This window comes from Prosopis cineraria, unplaced genomic scaffold, assembly GCF_029017545.1.
Source record: "Prosopis cineraria cultivar Desert tree isolate PC_DT_omini unplaced genomic scaffold, ASM2901754v1 PC7, whole genome shotgun sequence".
Taxonomy (NCBI): domain Eukaryota; kingdom Viridiplantae; phylum Streptophyta; class Magnoliopsida; order Fabales; family Fabaceae; genus Prosopis; species Prosopis cineraria.
This window is the reverse complement of record NW_026555338.1, coordinates 12,357,677-12,372,582: the sequence shown is the minus strand read 5'-3', so window position 1 is coordinate 12,372,582 and position 14,906 is coordinate 12,357,677. Positions and strand designations below refer to the sequence as shown.

Sequence of the window (14,906 nt, the reverse complement as noted above, 5' to 3'; positions counted from 1 at the left end):
CAAACTATAATTATTTTCCTAAGTCACATACATGATTTTGTCTTGGCATTGCTAATTGGACATTATGAATTATGATCAAGAGAACTTTAAATAAATAAAATCATGCATATATTAAAATTATGTGTGAACATACAAAATTCAGCAACAATGGGCTTGTTTGTTTTCAGATTTTAAAAACTGTTTTTTTATTTTTGAAAATAAAAATTTTAAATTTGGATAAGTGTTCTCAATCTAATTGTTTTCAAAACTGATTTTTGTTTTTTATTTTTTTTAAATAGAAATACTGTCAAGTTGTTTTCAATTTATTTATCTTTTTTTCAAAGCCCATTATATTTGATTATTAGAAATTATAGTCTTTTTGACCAATTTCTATGACAAATTACCATCATTAACTACTTGTAACCATGGCCATTTTTTTCATTTTAAAACTGCTTTTAAAATAACATAACCAAACTAATTTTTTTTTTAATTTTAAAAATTATATTATAAAGCAGTTTTTGAAAATAAAAAATAAAAACAAAAACCAAACAGGCCCAATGTCTCTATTATGAGACAATTTTTTTTGGTAAATAAATGAACGAATGAAGTATAAATAGTTATTTCTAACAATTATTGCTATATATTCAATGTCGAAAATGACCTGTTTCTTTGGCTCAAATGAATATTTATAAGTTTAAATGGTTGGATAACAAAAGCAAGAGGAAAATAATAAACATGGAGAGGTAAAGTAATCGTCTGGTTTCTGTTTTTAAAAACAAACTTGTTTAGATAAGCGTTTCAAATTTAATTGTTTTCAAAAATGTTCTCATGAAAACAAAAAATAGAAACATTTTAAAATTATTTTCATTTTATTTTTCTCATTTTCAAAATACATTACATTTTATTAATGAAAATTACAATTACCATGATCAATAATTATCATAAGTCATCACCATAAACTGCTAGTAACTATCTCGGTTAAGTTTTTAATTTTAAAATTGTTTTCAAATTAACACAGCCAAACAATTTTTTATTTTTAAAATTATTATTCATATTTATTTGAGAGAATAACATTTAAGTCCCTCTTTAAGGAAAACATAGATATGTTGTTATTAAAAATTGAACCTTAACTTGTTAAATTTCTAAAAAAGCTCTAACAAAAAATATAAGTTAAGGTTCAACTTTTAACAATAATAATCCATATTTTCACAAGATAATATCCCTTGAGAGGGCTTGAACGTCATTCTTCCTGTTTATTTGATAGTTATCATGTTCAACTGTCTATGGAAAAAGAATTTAACAGTTTTTTTTTAATAGAAACCATCAAATATATTATTAGATATCTCATAAGTTTCTATTGTTATTCTAGAGTAGCCTCTGCTCCAAAAAAATCTCTCTAGTATCGTAGCAAATGAATGTATGTATGTACGCATGGTGATTTAAATTCTTAAATACATGACCTTTGAATTGGTATTAATTGCTTTTGTGTTATATGATCCTTTTTACTATTCCCTACACTTTGTAAATTTGCTTAAATCCATTCATTACTGAATTATATAACCTACTAAGCACTTTAATTACTCGGGGTGTGAAAGCATGGAAATATATGCATGAAGTACATTGCTGTAAATTTTGTAAGTGTACATCCTTGTATTTCAAGAACTCTGCAGAATAGTCAAAGAATATTCTTTATGAAAATTAAAATGAGCAGATTCCCACTCATTTATATTCCTTCCGCACATGTTAGAGCCTATAACTTCAAGGGCCAGTGGAAGGCCTTGTGCATACTTTATTGCTTGATTTAACACCATCATGTGACTTGGATTAACTTGGTTATTTCTAAAAGCATTCCAATTTAACAATTCGAGAGATTCTTCATCATTGAGAGCCTTCATGTCATATATAATTTCAATCCCGTGTCTTACAAGTAAATGCTTATCCCTTGTCGTTATAATGATCCTACTCCCACCATTAAACCAATCACAATCACCAGCTAATTTCTGTAGATGCTCGTGTTTGTCAACATTATCAAGAATCAAAAGGATTTTCTTATGTTTGAGTCTTATCTTTATTACTTCAACTCCTTCATGAGCATCTTGTATTTTCACGTCCACTCCTATAATCTTGGAAATCATTGTCTCTTGCATTTGTTGTAGGCCAAGCTTGCTTGACTTTTCTTTGATGTCATGAAGAAAGCACATGCCATCAAAATTATCAGCAACCGAATTATATACCGCACGTGCTATTGTTGTTTTACCTATTCCCCCTATTCCACAAATTCCTACCATGTTGACCTCTTCATTTGATCCAATTTCTAATAAAAACTTTATACTTACAACCCGAGACTCTAATCCAACAGGATATCTAGAAACATATAAAGGAATCCTATCAATTTTACTAGATATTTCGGTCGCAATCCTTTCAATTAACTGATATTCATAACCATGCCTGAAAAATTAACAAGAAAATTATGCTTATTTACTTATAACCTATTAAGCTAGGTAAGGGGAAAAAACAATTTAAAAGTTATGAATTACCTTGGATCAAAATGGAAGCCAGAAATGTTAGATTCTTCAGTCAATGCATGTTTCCAACTTTGTATCTTCTCCTCATCAACTTTGCGGTTTTTTGTATGCATAGATAGTGCTCGCTCATAATTGTCCTTTTGATGGCGCACTTCTGAAGGCTCCAAATCATAAAAAATTGGCAAAACCAAACGACCATTTCCCTTAATGCACTGATAGATCTTAACAAGCTCATCTAGACAAAATGATGAGGTAGCATAGTTCTTAGAAAATACAGTAGTGGCCATCCTAGAATTTTCAATTGCTTTGAGAACTGCTGGGGTAATTTCATCCCCTCTTCGTAGTTTCTCATCATCAAGGAAGGTGCGAATTCCCTTTTGACTTAGAGAATGATACAAATTTCCTGTAAAACCATAACGAGTATCTTCACCTCTAAAATTGATAAAGACATCGCAAGTCCATTGGTAGTGGAAGGAAGAAGATGTTGTTGCCAATCTAGCCATGGTGGCTTCCTACCAATATAAAAAAAGAAACCAAAGTTAACTTACCTTAAAAAGGAAAAAAAAAAAACTGTGTGAGTAGTGAGACCAGAAGATATGGAAATTACTCTACTTTATTAATCTAAAAATTACTCTGCAGTCTCTGCTAGAACATATATTGAAGCTCCAGAATTTAAAATAACAGATGTAATGAGGATTGGGTGAGAAAGCCGAAGAAATTACCTGAAGAATTAAACCCAAATGACATAGCAACGTTGAATCAGCAAAACTCGTTGGATTGTTGTGAGAGGGAAGGTGTCGTTGGCATTTTTAAGAGCTTTGATTGCTCCAACTCAAATCAAAAGTAAGAGATTGATGCAATGAGACGACTCTATAACGACTGTCGGTTTTCTTTTCCCTTATTCAATATGCTGCAAATGTACATGGTAACTTGTGAGAATTTTCTAAGAAACAAGTATAAGAAACCACCAAGGAAAGCACGAAGAAGCTCGACAAGAAGACTACTGAAAAGACTCGCAAAGCCTACTTTATAATATTGGAGATAGGCTTCACATGGAAGTCTCAGTACTAAAAAGCCTAGTCATACTTTAGATTTGATTAATAAGGTGCATTTTTTATTTAGTTCCTGTTTGAATTTCAATTATAATTAATAAAATTTAGAGATTAAAATTATGATTTTCTAAAAATGTATCTAAATATCTTTATTATATAAATAAAATAATATAAATAAATTCAAATTATTAAACTTTGAGTTAAACAATTTAAAATTATAATATGTTATTTATATATTTTTATGTAAAATAATAATAATAATTTTATCAAAATTAAATTAAAATCATTAAAAAGTTTTGATTCAAAAGCGATTTAGAAAAAAATGAGAGAAGGTGAGTGCAAGGGATAAAGAAAGATCCTTGATCCCTTGAAACCAGAAGTAGAAAAGCAAGGGGACGTGGGAAAAGAATTGGAGAAAAGCAAAATCATGCTAGCAGAACATAAGTTGTAATATCTTTTTAGAAAGTTTTTGGAAGCTGTGAATAAAGGTAACTTTGTTTTAAAATAATATTTTGATTTATTTATTCAAAGTGACTTAGGGGGTGTTTGCATATTCATAAAAAAATTAATTTATAAAAAAATTAAATGTGATTGATTTTAAATAATATTAATTATATTATATGATATATAATTGATTTATAAAATTAATTAATGTGATTTGTTCTAGAATTGAAAATAAAAATTAAAAATAAAGTAAAATTATGATTTTGTAAAAATATATCCAAATATTTTTGTTACATGTCAAAATTAATCATAAATTTAAAATTAGTATTTTTTTTTTTAAGAAATAACAAAGTGCTATCATGGTAATAATGGCTGTGAAGCAGAAATGCATAATTCGATGAAAACTGAAAAGTTATACTTTGCTCAAAAAGTCCAATGACCATAGCAAAATGAACGGCCCATCTATGTAACAACACGTATGCCATCTCTAATTATTAATAAATAATCTTTTAATTTTTATAATATAAAAAGGCTTAGTTAAATAATCTTTTTTATGTTCACTGTATTGAAGATATGAACCGAGATATTAAATTTAATAGTTATTAAAATTATAAATTATGAAATGTTAAAATTTGATATAAATGATTTAGATTTGCAATAGATGTATTTGAGAGAAACAAAATTAGTTGTATTTGTTTAATCAATTTATTCTAAGTCTGGAGTTTGAGTCCTACTATTTTAGTATATGCAATCACATTTAATAAATATATAAAAATATTCTAGAAATATCTATGAGATCATTGTTAGTAATACCTCCAATTTTCAAAATACGGAATGATGGAATTAAAAAAAAATCAGTTGCATTTTATCACGAGAGAGCTACTGTATAATAAAATAATCGTAATTGAAAAATAACAAAGCACTGAGAAAATACTAGACATTTATATTAGATGTTAGCCTTTATTGATTAAATTATTTGGAGCCAATCATTGAAAAGAACTGAGCGTTTACATGACTAAAGCATTATTTGTTGTTATTCACATATAATTTTTCAAAATGTACGTGTATATATATGTTTAAATTCCTGCAGTGAAATTTCAAATTAATTTGAGCTTTATTTATAATGATGTCACATCCATGCTCTTCTAATAAAATTCTGCCAATAATCTAATTCTGAGGAAATATTTCACAAAACTTTAAAGAATTTTCTCAAAAACAAAACCGTGTTGTGTGTGATGCAATGTGAAAAGTGCTAATTGAAAGAAAGATGGAAAGGATGAATTATAATGGCTCGCTTCACATGAAGAGCCTCAAAGAAGTCTTTCATTATTGTAAAAATGTGTCCCCATGAGTGAAAAGAGTCAAATATTTGATCATTAATTTCTGATTGTTGATATAAAAGTTGCAGCAACCATGACCTTAGAAAGACAATGTATATTTCATCAGCAAAAATAGTAAAATACTCTTCTTCTTTCTTTGTTCTTTTTTTTTTTTTGCACTCGCCACCCTTAGAATATAAATTATTAAAGATTCATAGATGATTTTTGAATTCCAATACATTTTGGTCCTTATGACCAATTTTCCCAAAATTACTTACAGTAACCACGTACTTCACATGGGTTATTAGTTATTACTATTTTTACCCACAAACATCATATTATTATTGAAGGTAATCATATTTGAGGTACTGACGGATACTAAATGTTAGCATCTCTTTCAACGAAGATTCAAACTTTAATTCGTCACGTTATAACGAATTAGCTTCTTTTATAAAATCTAACTCCATTGGTCATTATTATTGTTTTACATTGGCATGTTTTGGAATGATGGAATGGACAATAAGTATTAATGAGGATGCATGATTGGAAATGGATGACTTATAAGAATGAAAAAAGATATAATAACAATATCACACTATTCTTAATAACAAGTTTGGGTATTTTGGAAACAATGATATAATATGATAGATGTTTTTAGGGGGAGGGGAGATTAATTGTCCTTTAAAATCCAAGCATATTTGAAGCAAAAGGAGATTGGGTAAATTTCTACATAGTGACCAAATTTGTAAGTTATTTAGTCATAATGACAACAACGGTACAATTCATTGGACCAAAGTTTACAAGCAAGATAATATTTACAATTATTTACCACTCAAACAACATAAATTTAATTATAAGTAGAATTATGAGTATTTGTCATTAGGAATAAATAATTTTAAAATTTGGTCCTTAAAATTTTCATGACAAATGTAATCATTAAAATTTTATTAATTTAAAGTTAATAACTATCGTTAACGTGAATTTCAATTTTCTAATAATCACTTTTTTAAGATAAGTACATTAATTTTTATGGGGCTTTAAAAAAAATAAGAAATTTCAACTCACCAACCATGTAAACCAGCTGGATGTACCAACGTTATTTTGTGACCTTTTATCTGTGAAATGATGAAGCACTTTCACCTTCACAAAATGCTGACGTTGACAATAAAGTTTTTCTATTTTTTGAAGAAAAATTAAATGAATTTTTCTGAACCATGCGTTTTCTTTTGAAAAGATTATAGAAAGAACTTTTTTTTTTTGGAATAAAGCATACATTAGTCAAAAGAAATTACAAAACAGAATCACTTTTTTATATAAAATATACTCCTTCGTTTAAAAAATTTAAGACATTTTTTGAGGAGTTGGATGTTTAAAATATAAGGCATTTTTAGTCTTTTGAGGTGTAATTATTGCCTTTTTTTTAAAGTACCTCTATTGATATTGACTTTATATTTATCATATAGTGTTTAATAGAGATAAATATAAAAAGATAGGGTTAGTTTGAAAGTAGGTAACTACTTATTGAGAGGTGAGATTCGATTAAAAATGCTTTATATTTTTAAACGGAGGGAGTAATTAGGAGAGATTTAAATTCACATGGGTAAGTGTGTACCTTTAACTAGTATTATAATTATAATTTGTGTTATTCATTTAATAATTCTAACCATATGATTAAAAAAAAATACACAAACCTCCCTGAAGTTAATTAAGGTCAATCGCATATAACTTGCCTCATCTTCAAAAGTTTAAACCTCACAATTAACCTAATCAAGAGTATTTGGTAAATAAGATGGAATTTTGGACATTATATTACTTAAATACACAAAATCTATATGGTAAGGGGGTGAGACAAGGGAGGTTATATACAATTAACCTTAAGTTGAGGGGGTTATATACATTTTAACCATCTAAAAATTAATAATCTGCTAGAACCCATAAGCTATATATTAAAGCTCCAGAATTTAAAATTACAAAGATAGTAATTTGGTGAGAAAGTTGAAGAAATTACCAGAATGATACAGCTATGTTGAATTAGGAGAGGTCAGGCGACGTCAACTCATTCGGAGAGGGAAGGTGTCGTCGGCATTATGAAGAACTTTGTTTGCTCCAACCCAAATAAAACCAACAACAAGAGATTGATGCAATGGGACGACTCTTAAAATGAATGTTGGTCCTTACCATATTCAATTTGTTGCAAACCTACATATACGTAACTTGTGAGAAATTTCTGAGAAGCAAGTATAAGAAACCCTAAAGGAAACTATGAAGAAGTTTGGTAGGAAGATGACAGGAAGGACCCATGGAGACTAGTTTACAGCATGAGAGGTAGGCTTCACATGGAAGCTTCAACGAAATGCCCTGCCTTTCGTTTGTTAAATTGAAGTGTATTCTTAATTTACTATTTTACCCTTTTTATATTTAATTAACTACTTCTTTTTATATTATTCATTTGAATAAATATTTTCCATCCTGGTTTTATGTTGGCCAATTGTGTATGTTCTTTTAATTTTCCCTTTTCATTTTGGGAGTGACAAGAAAATTCTCAAACTGAAAATTAATGATAGTTAAGTTTTTGATTTTTTTTAAAAAGGAGTTATAAATATTAATTTAAACAGTTGCAAATAAAATTTTCAACTTCACACTAGACTCGCATTTAGAGTGTCTGAATTTAATTACAATTCTTTAAACCAATATTTGTAATTTATTTTTAGAAGATTTTATTGAAAACTTAATTATCGTTAATTATCTCTTTTTAAGACTTAATTGTTATTTTTCCTTACATTTTTGTTACATAAAGAAGTCTTAAATCCTGTAAGTACCCACTATTGATTTTTATTATTGTTTGCAAAGTCTCTTGATTATAAGAAACTGGTCCTCTCTCTTTTTTTCAAATTCTTAAAGACAGGGGATTTGTAAAAGGTATTATTGAAACACATTTCAAATTCTTAATGACAAGGGAACTAGTGGTCCCTTGTCCAGGTATTGATGCCTCTATTTTAATGTAAACGTGAAGACCAAGACCCATCATATTAGGATCAAGTACGTCTATGAAGTCATTGATTGGAGACAAAATAATTTTTAAAAAATTAATCTTTTAATCTTTGTAGTTACAATTCACTTAAAACTTGGTTCTCAAAATACTCCTATGCTGATATGTTTATTAGTCACTTCAACATGTTTCATCAAAATTAAAAAATATTTTAAAATTTGTTAACACTCTAAAAATTTAATAACTTTTTTAATTTGTCCCTATTAAGTATAAGATAAATGAGAAAATTATCATTTAAACTTTAAATTCAATATCATAAACATTGAACTTGTTTATTGTGTAGATTGTTCCTTCAATTTTTAGAAACGGTGTAATATGACCCATAAAAATTAATTGGTAGGACTGAAATTAATTGGAAGTATTTGATTGAAGGATAGAAATCAAAGGTTGACAGAAGAAACATACTTTATTAATCTAAAACTTTAAATTTATAAGTAGAATTATGAGTATTAATCACTAGGAATAAATAATTTTAAATTTGGTCCTTAAAAATAATTTTCTCTAAAATTTTATGACAAATGTAATCATTAAATTTTATAAATCTTAAGTTAATAATTATCACTAACATGAATTTTGAATTTTTAATAATCACTTGGCTTTTCAAAAAATAAGAAGGCTCTACTCACCAATCATTGGAACCAACTGGATGCACCAACGCAATTATGTGGCTTTTTTACGTGTAAAGTGATGAAGCACTTTCACCTTAAGGCACCAATTAGGGTAAGCTTGGCCTTAAAAAACTGACCCTTCAATGGTTAGGGTCTAAATGGGTTAATCTTTTTAAGTCTGATTATATTTAAGGATTATATTTTTAGTAGTCTGGCCCTAGTCCTTAAGGCTGAAGGACCGGCCCTTAGGGCCTCGACCCTAATTATTTTTTTAATTTTTCAATTTAAAAATTTAAAAAAATGTATTTAAAATCCTAATAAAGTTATTACACATCACATTAAGTCTAAAAAATAAAATAAAATTAATTCACATAACAAAAAATTTAAGTCTAATAAAAAAATAACATTCCAAAATTAACTCCAACATCAATTACACATTGATAGCATCATTAGCTAAATTTTGATGATTTTTATCATTATTAACATTAATATGATTTGATCCTTCTCCTTATGGATCCTCATCTATAGCAAATATGTTAAACTTTTCATATCTTCCTTCTTATCCTCATTATTTGCAATAAATAATAAATCAAAATCATAATTTCGAGGTATTTAAAGAATGCAAAAATATTCAAAGTAAGCAAATAATAATGTGTGTTTACTGTCTGGATTAGAGAGTGAGTGCTGAGCTTGAGTGATGTGGTGTCTTCTTTTTATTTATTTTTTATGTTGTTTTTTTCAAAAAAAATATATTAGGGCTTAATAGAAAGCTGGTCCTTTTAGCCCGATTTACCTTTTTAAAAAATCAAAGTAACGACTCATTCTTTAATTTTTTAAATTTAAAAGGGTTGGCCCTACAAATTTAGCTTTAATTAATGACTCTACTTTCATCTCACACAAACATTATTGGGAAGCATCACCTTTTTTAAGGTAAAAAGAAAAAAGGAATGAAGGTACAATTTTGAAGTCTCCAAGAAAGCAGATCTCATATTCTTAATTTTTTTAACAGTGTCACCTCAAAGTTTTTTAATTTAGTTTAATATCTTAACCGAGTTGATTATTAATTTGCTAGCATGTTACATTCATGCAGCTTCGCCTCCTCCTCCTCCTCATTTTCTCTTTCTTTTCTTCTCCTCTTCCTCCTCCTCATGTTCCAATCCTCACTTCAAAGTTTAACTATAAAAAACAATCTAATTAAAGTAGCTAATTTTTATATTTTAAAAATTTTACATTAATTTGATTTTAAAATTAGAGCTAATTAATGCTTATAAATATGCCTTAATATGTCTTTGTTTAACCTTTTGCAATTGAATAAAGAATTACTAGTTGAATTTGTCTCTACATGGTGTTCTCTTTATATATATATATATATATATATATATATTCCTTCATATTCTCTCTTCTCTCTTTTCCCGCATTCCAGTCCACTGTACCATTTATATGAAATCATTGAATATTTGGGGAAACAAAATCAAATCACTGAATTTCATACGTTTATTTAGGGCTTGTTTGGTTTTTATTCTCATTTTTTGTTTTTAAAAACTGTTTTATAATATAGTTTTCAAAATTGTTTTTAAAACAAAAATAAAATAAAAATCCATTTGGTTATGTAATTTAAAAACAGTTTTAGAATTAAAAAATGGACTGATGATGATAATTATAGGCAGTTAATGATGGTGATTAATAATAGAAAATAGTCAAGGTAATTATAATTTTTAATTATCAAATGTAATGTATTTTAAAAACAAGAAAAATAAAATGAAAACAACTTAAAGTTGTTTCTATTTTTTTGTTTTTAAAAACAAAAAAATGAAAACAGTTTTGAAAACAACTAAATGAAAAACACTTATCCAAGCAAATTTTTTAATTTTTTTATTTTTAAAAACGAAAAATAGTTTTTAAAAACAGAACACAAACAGGCCCTTAATTTACTATTTCGCTACCTTTTTTTTAATGCTCAAATCTTGAGAAATAGCAAAGCAGGAGCGTCGACAAAACGGTGTGAGCTGATACGCTGTGAAAATTGTTTATTGAATGAAAATTCAAATATAAAGTCCTGGTCAAAAGAAGCCTACTTTTCTATCTTTTAAAAAAAACATAATTTTTGATCCCCATAATCTTATCAAGTTTTACTTTTAATCTCTATAATTTATTTAATGTTTTCAGTCTCCATAAGAATTAAAACTAATAAAAAATAAAAATTATAGGGACATCAAAAATAAAAATTATGTAATCTTTTTGAAACTATAAAGATTGAAAACAAGAGAAAAAATTATAAAAACTAAAAATAAAAACTGACGAAATTATAAAAGGTAAAGAATGTGTTTTTTCATTTTGTTAACGTGTAAAGCCTCAAAGAAGTCTAACATGGTGCACATTACTTTACAGTCTTTACAATGGGGCCCTATGAGAAATTTTATTGGTTATCCAAAAATATTGGCATGATAGAAATAACTGTGTTACTATACTGACATAATAGAAATATGATGGAAACGAAAAAAAAAAAAATAGCAGTTTATCATACTACCCTTGATAATAAGATATCGATTATAGGCTGATAGTAAAAAAATAACCACATACTTCACATGGATTATTAATTATTACTTTTTTTTATCCACAAGTATCCATTTATTATTGGAGGCAATCATGTTTAAGATACTGTCAAACACTAAACATTAGCACTTCTCCCAATATAAATTCAAACTTTAGTTTGTCATGTTATAAGAAATTAGCTTCTGCAACTAGATCTAACCCCGTTAATCCTTATTATTATTTTAGATTGGCATGTTTTGGAATGATGGAATGGATAATAAATATTAACAAAGATGTGTGATTGGAAATGGATGAATTATAAGAATGAAAAGAGATATAATAACGACAATATCATACTATTCTTAATAATAAGTTTGGGTATTTCACAATATAACATGATAGATATTTTTAGGGGAGGGTGGGGAGATTAATTGCCCTTAAAAATCCATGCATATTCGAAACAAAAGAAGTTTGGGTAAATTTTTAAGAAAAATAGCATCTAAGGATCGTTAAGGAAAATTAATATCAATCAAAGACCAATTGACTTTAAAATTACACTACGGTCCCTTGGTCTTTGACTAATATTAATTTTTAAAGTCAAAAGTCCAAACTATCCCTCTAGTTAAAAAAAACACAAAAAAAAAAGAAAAGAAAAGACACCCTCACTGTCGCCGAAGCTGGCCGTTGGACTACCACCGGTGGCAGGGTCACTAGAACCCCTACTGCCAACAGGATCACTAACAGCAGGTCACTGAAACTCCGGTGCCGTCAACATTTTATTTGAGAAATAATTGATTTAGGTTGTTAATGAAGGATTTGATCTCATGACCTTTGGATCCCCAAACTCTTTAATTGTTTAAGGACAACAACCGTACTATTCATAGGACAAAAGTTTACAAGTAGAATACTATTTACATTTATTTACCGCTCAAACAACATAAATTTATAAGTAGAATTATGAGTATTAGTCATTAGGAATAAATAATTTAAAATTTGCACCTTAAAAATAATTTTCTCTAAAATTTTATGACAAATGTAATCATTAAATTTTATAAATCTTAAGTTAATAATTATCACTTACATGAATTTTGAATTTTTAATAATCACTTGGCTTTTCAAAAAATAAGAAGGCTCTAGTCACTGACCATTGAAACAACCTGGATGCACCAACGCAATTACATGGCTTTTTATGTGTAAAGTGATGAAGCACTTTCATCTCACAAAAATATTATTGGAAAGCATCACTTTTTTTTAATGTAAAAAAAAAAATTAAGGTACAATTTTAAAGTTTGCAAGCAAGCACATATCATATTCTTAAAATCTTTTTCAGTGTCACCTCAAAGTTTTTTAATTTAATATAATATCTTGACCGAGTTGATGCATGCTACATTCGTATTCGCCTCCACCTCATATTTCAATCCTCACTACAAAGTTTTAACTCTAAAAGACAATATAATAAAACTAGCTAATTTTTAGATTGAGGCGAGAACCACAGCAAGGTTGAGATGACTAAGGACTTTGCTTGCTCCAACTCAATCAAAAGCAATAGATTGACGTAATGGGACGTCTCTCAAATGAGTGTTGGTCTTTTTTTTCTTATATATTCAATTTGTTGCGACTTGTGAGAATTTTCTCAGAAACAGATATAGGAAACCACCAAGGAAACCATAAAGAAGCTTGACAGGAAGATGATAAGAAGGATCCATGAAGACTACTTTACAGTATTAGAGAGAGGCTTTGCATGGAACCGTCAATGAAAAGCCTCGCCTTGCGCAAGTTAAAGTGTGTTTTTGATTTACTGTTTTACCCTTTTTATATTTGACTAACTACTTCTTTTTAAATTATTCATTTGAATAAATATTTTTCATTTGGGTTTTACATTGGCCAATTGTGTATATCCTTTTAACTTTCCTTTTTAATTTTGGGAATGACAAGAAAGTTCTCAAAGTAAAAATTAATAATAGTCAAGTTTTCAACAAAAATTTTTAAAATATGAGCAAAACTCGCAAGTTTAAATAAAACTATGATAAATATATAAACTCGAAATGTAGACTCAGATTATAAACTCATAAAAGTTTACCTTTATTAATGAATAGCCTTTAAAAATATATGATTAAATAATTAAAATATAAAATATAATCATAATTTAATTTAAATATATTTCAAATTTAAATCATTAAAATTAAATCCATCTACATTCATAGATTGTTATATTCAACGTAGAAATTTCAAAATAGGGCACTTTATCTTTGGAATTTTTTGTTTTCTTTTTTATTAATATTAGTTTTTGTTTTTTCAAGTTTTATTTTTTTATTGAATCGGCTCCTGCTGCGTCTAATAATCAAATTTTACACATTATATATCTATTTTGCTCAAACAAGTTTATGAGTAGATTAGTACGATTTTATAAGTTAGAAATATAAAGATAGTAAACTTGGAGGCTCAACTCGTGAGTTTAACCAACTTTTGTCTACTTCGGGTTTATGAGCAATTAAATACAATTTTATAAGTTAAAAATATAAAAAAAATAAACTCGTACAATCAACTCAAGAGTTTAACAACTATGAATATGAGTTATAAATATAATTTAGATAAATGTAAACAAAAATCTCAACTTGAAATTAGAGTTGCATTTAGAATTTAAATTTATTATTTGTGATCAAAACTTCTGAATTAGTAATTATTATATAAATTGATATTTGTAATTTATTTGAGAATATAATTGTAATTAATTTTTCTCTTTTGAGACTTAACTATCTTTCTTCCTTATATTTTTGTTATACCAAGAACAGTCTAAATTATCGTTTTTGAAGTTTTTGGTTTATAAGATAACTCTACTCATTATTTTCTTCAATTTTTAATGATGGCGGATTTGTAAAAAAAAAAAAGTATTATTGAAACACACAATTTTTCATTATATAATTTTTTTAATCTCTTTTAACTATAAAATCAGACTTTTGAACGTGAAGACCAAGACCCATGAAAATTGCCCATCCTTTTCCTACAATTTTTAGAAAGCTAATAAATATGATCAAGTACTTTTTCAAAGTTATCAACCCCAATAATTTTCACCTTCCTTTAAAATGTATTTAATTTTTCTTTATAAAAATTGCTAAAATTGATTCTGATCCCCATATTTGACCTTATTTAAAATTTTGCCCCTTATATTGCACTCAGGATCTGTCCCTGTTGATTGGAGACGAAAAAATTTAAATGAAAAAAAAATTGTTAGTCCTAGTAGTAACAATTCATTTAAAACTGGGTTCTCAAATACTTATCTCATTTTGGTTACTTCCAACATGTTTTATGAAAATAAAACAACTATAAAATATATTAAATTTATTTAAATATTTATTATGTTTTTAATTTTATGTTAAATATATATATTTAAAATCATT

At 27.3% G+C, this 14,906-nt stretch overlaps 1 protein-coding gene across 1 annotated transcript; it reads right to left on the bottom strand.

Annotated features, from left to right (window-relative positions):
* Positions 1–1,634: 1,634 nt before the first annotated feature.
* LOC129316484 (TMV resistance protein N-like) lies at positions 1,635–7,464 on the bottom strand. Its single transcript, XM_054960909.1, has 4 exons — positions 7,328–7,464; positions 3,227–3,414; positions 2,517–3,012; positions 1,635–2,427 (listed from the first exon to the last, which is right to left on the bottom strand). The coding sequence occupies exons 2-4, from the start codon at positions 3,249–3,251 to the stop codon at positions 1,635–1,637; spliced, it is 1,314 nt and encodes a 437-aa protein (XP_054816884.1). The 5' UTR covers positions 3,252–3,414; positions 7,328–7,464.
* Positions 7,465–14,906: the final 7,442 nt, after the last annotated feature.

What these genes read in the sequence shown, in the direction of transcription:
- LOC129316484 (XM_054960909.1), bottom strand. Translation starts at nt 3,251, where the DNA reads ATGTCATTTGGGTTTAATTCTTCAG. An exon ending in ATTTGGGTTTAATTCTTCAG is followed by an intron (nt 3,013 to 3,226) that starts GTAATTTCTTCG and finishes ATTGGTAGGAAG; the next exon opens with CCACCATGGCTAGATTGGCA. An exon ending in GGCTTCCATTTTGATCCAAG is followed by an intron (nt 2,428 to 2,516) that starts GTAATTCATAAC and finishes TTAATTTTTCAG; the next exon opens with GCATGGTTATGAATATCAGT.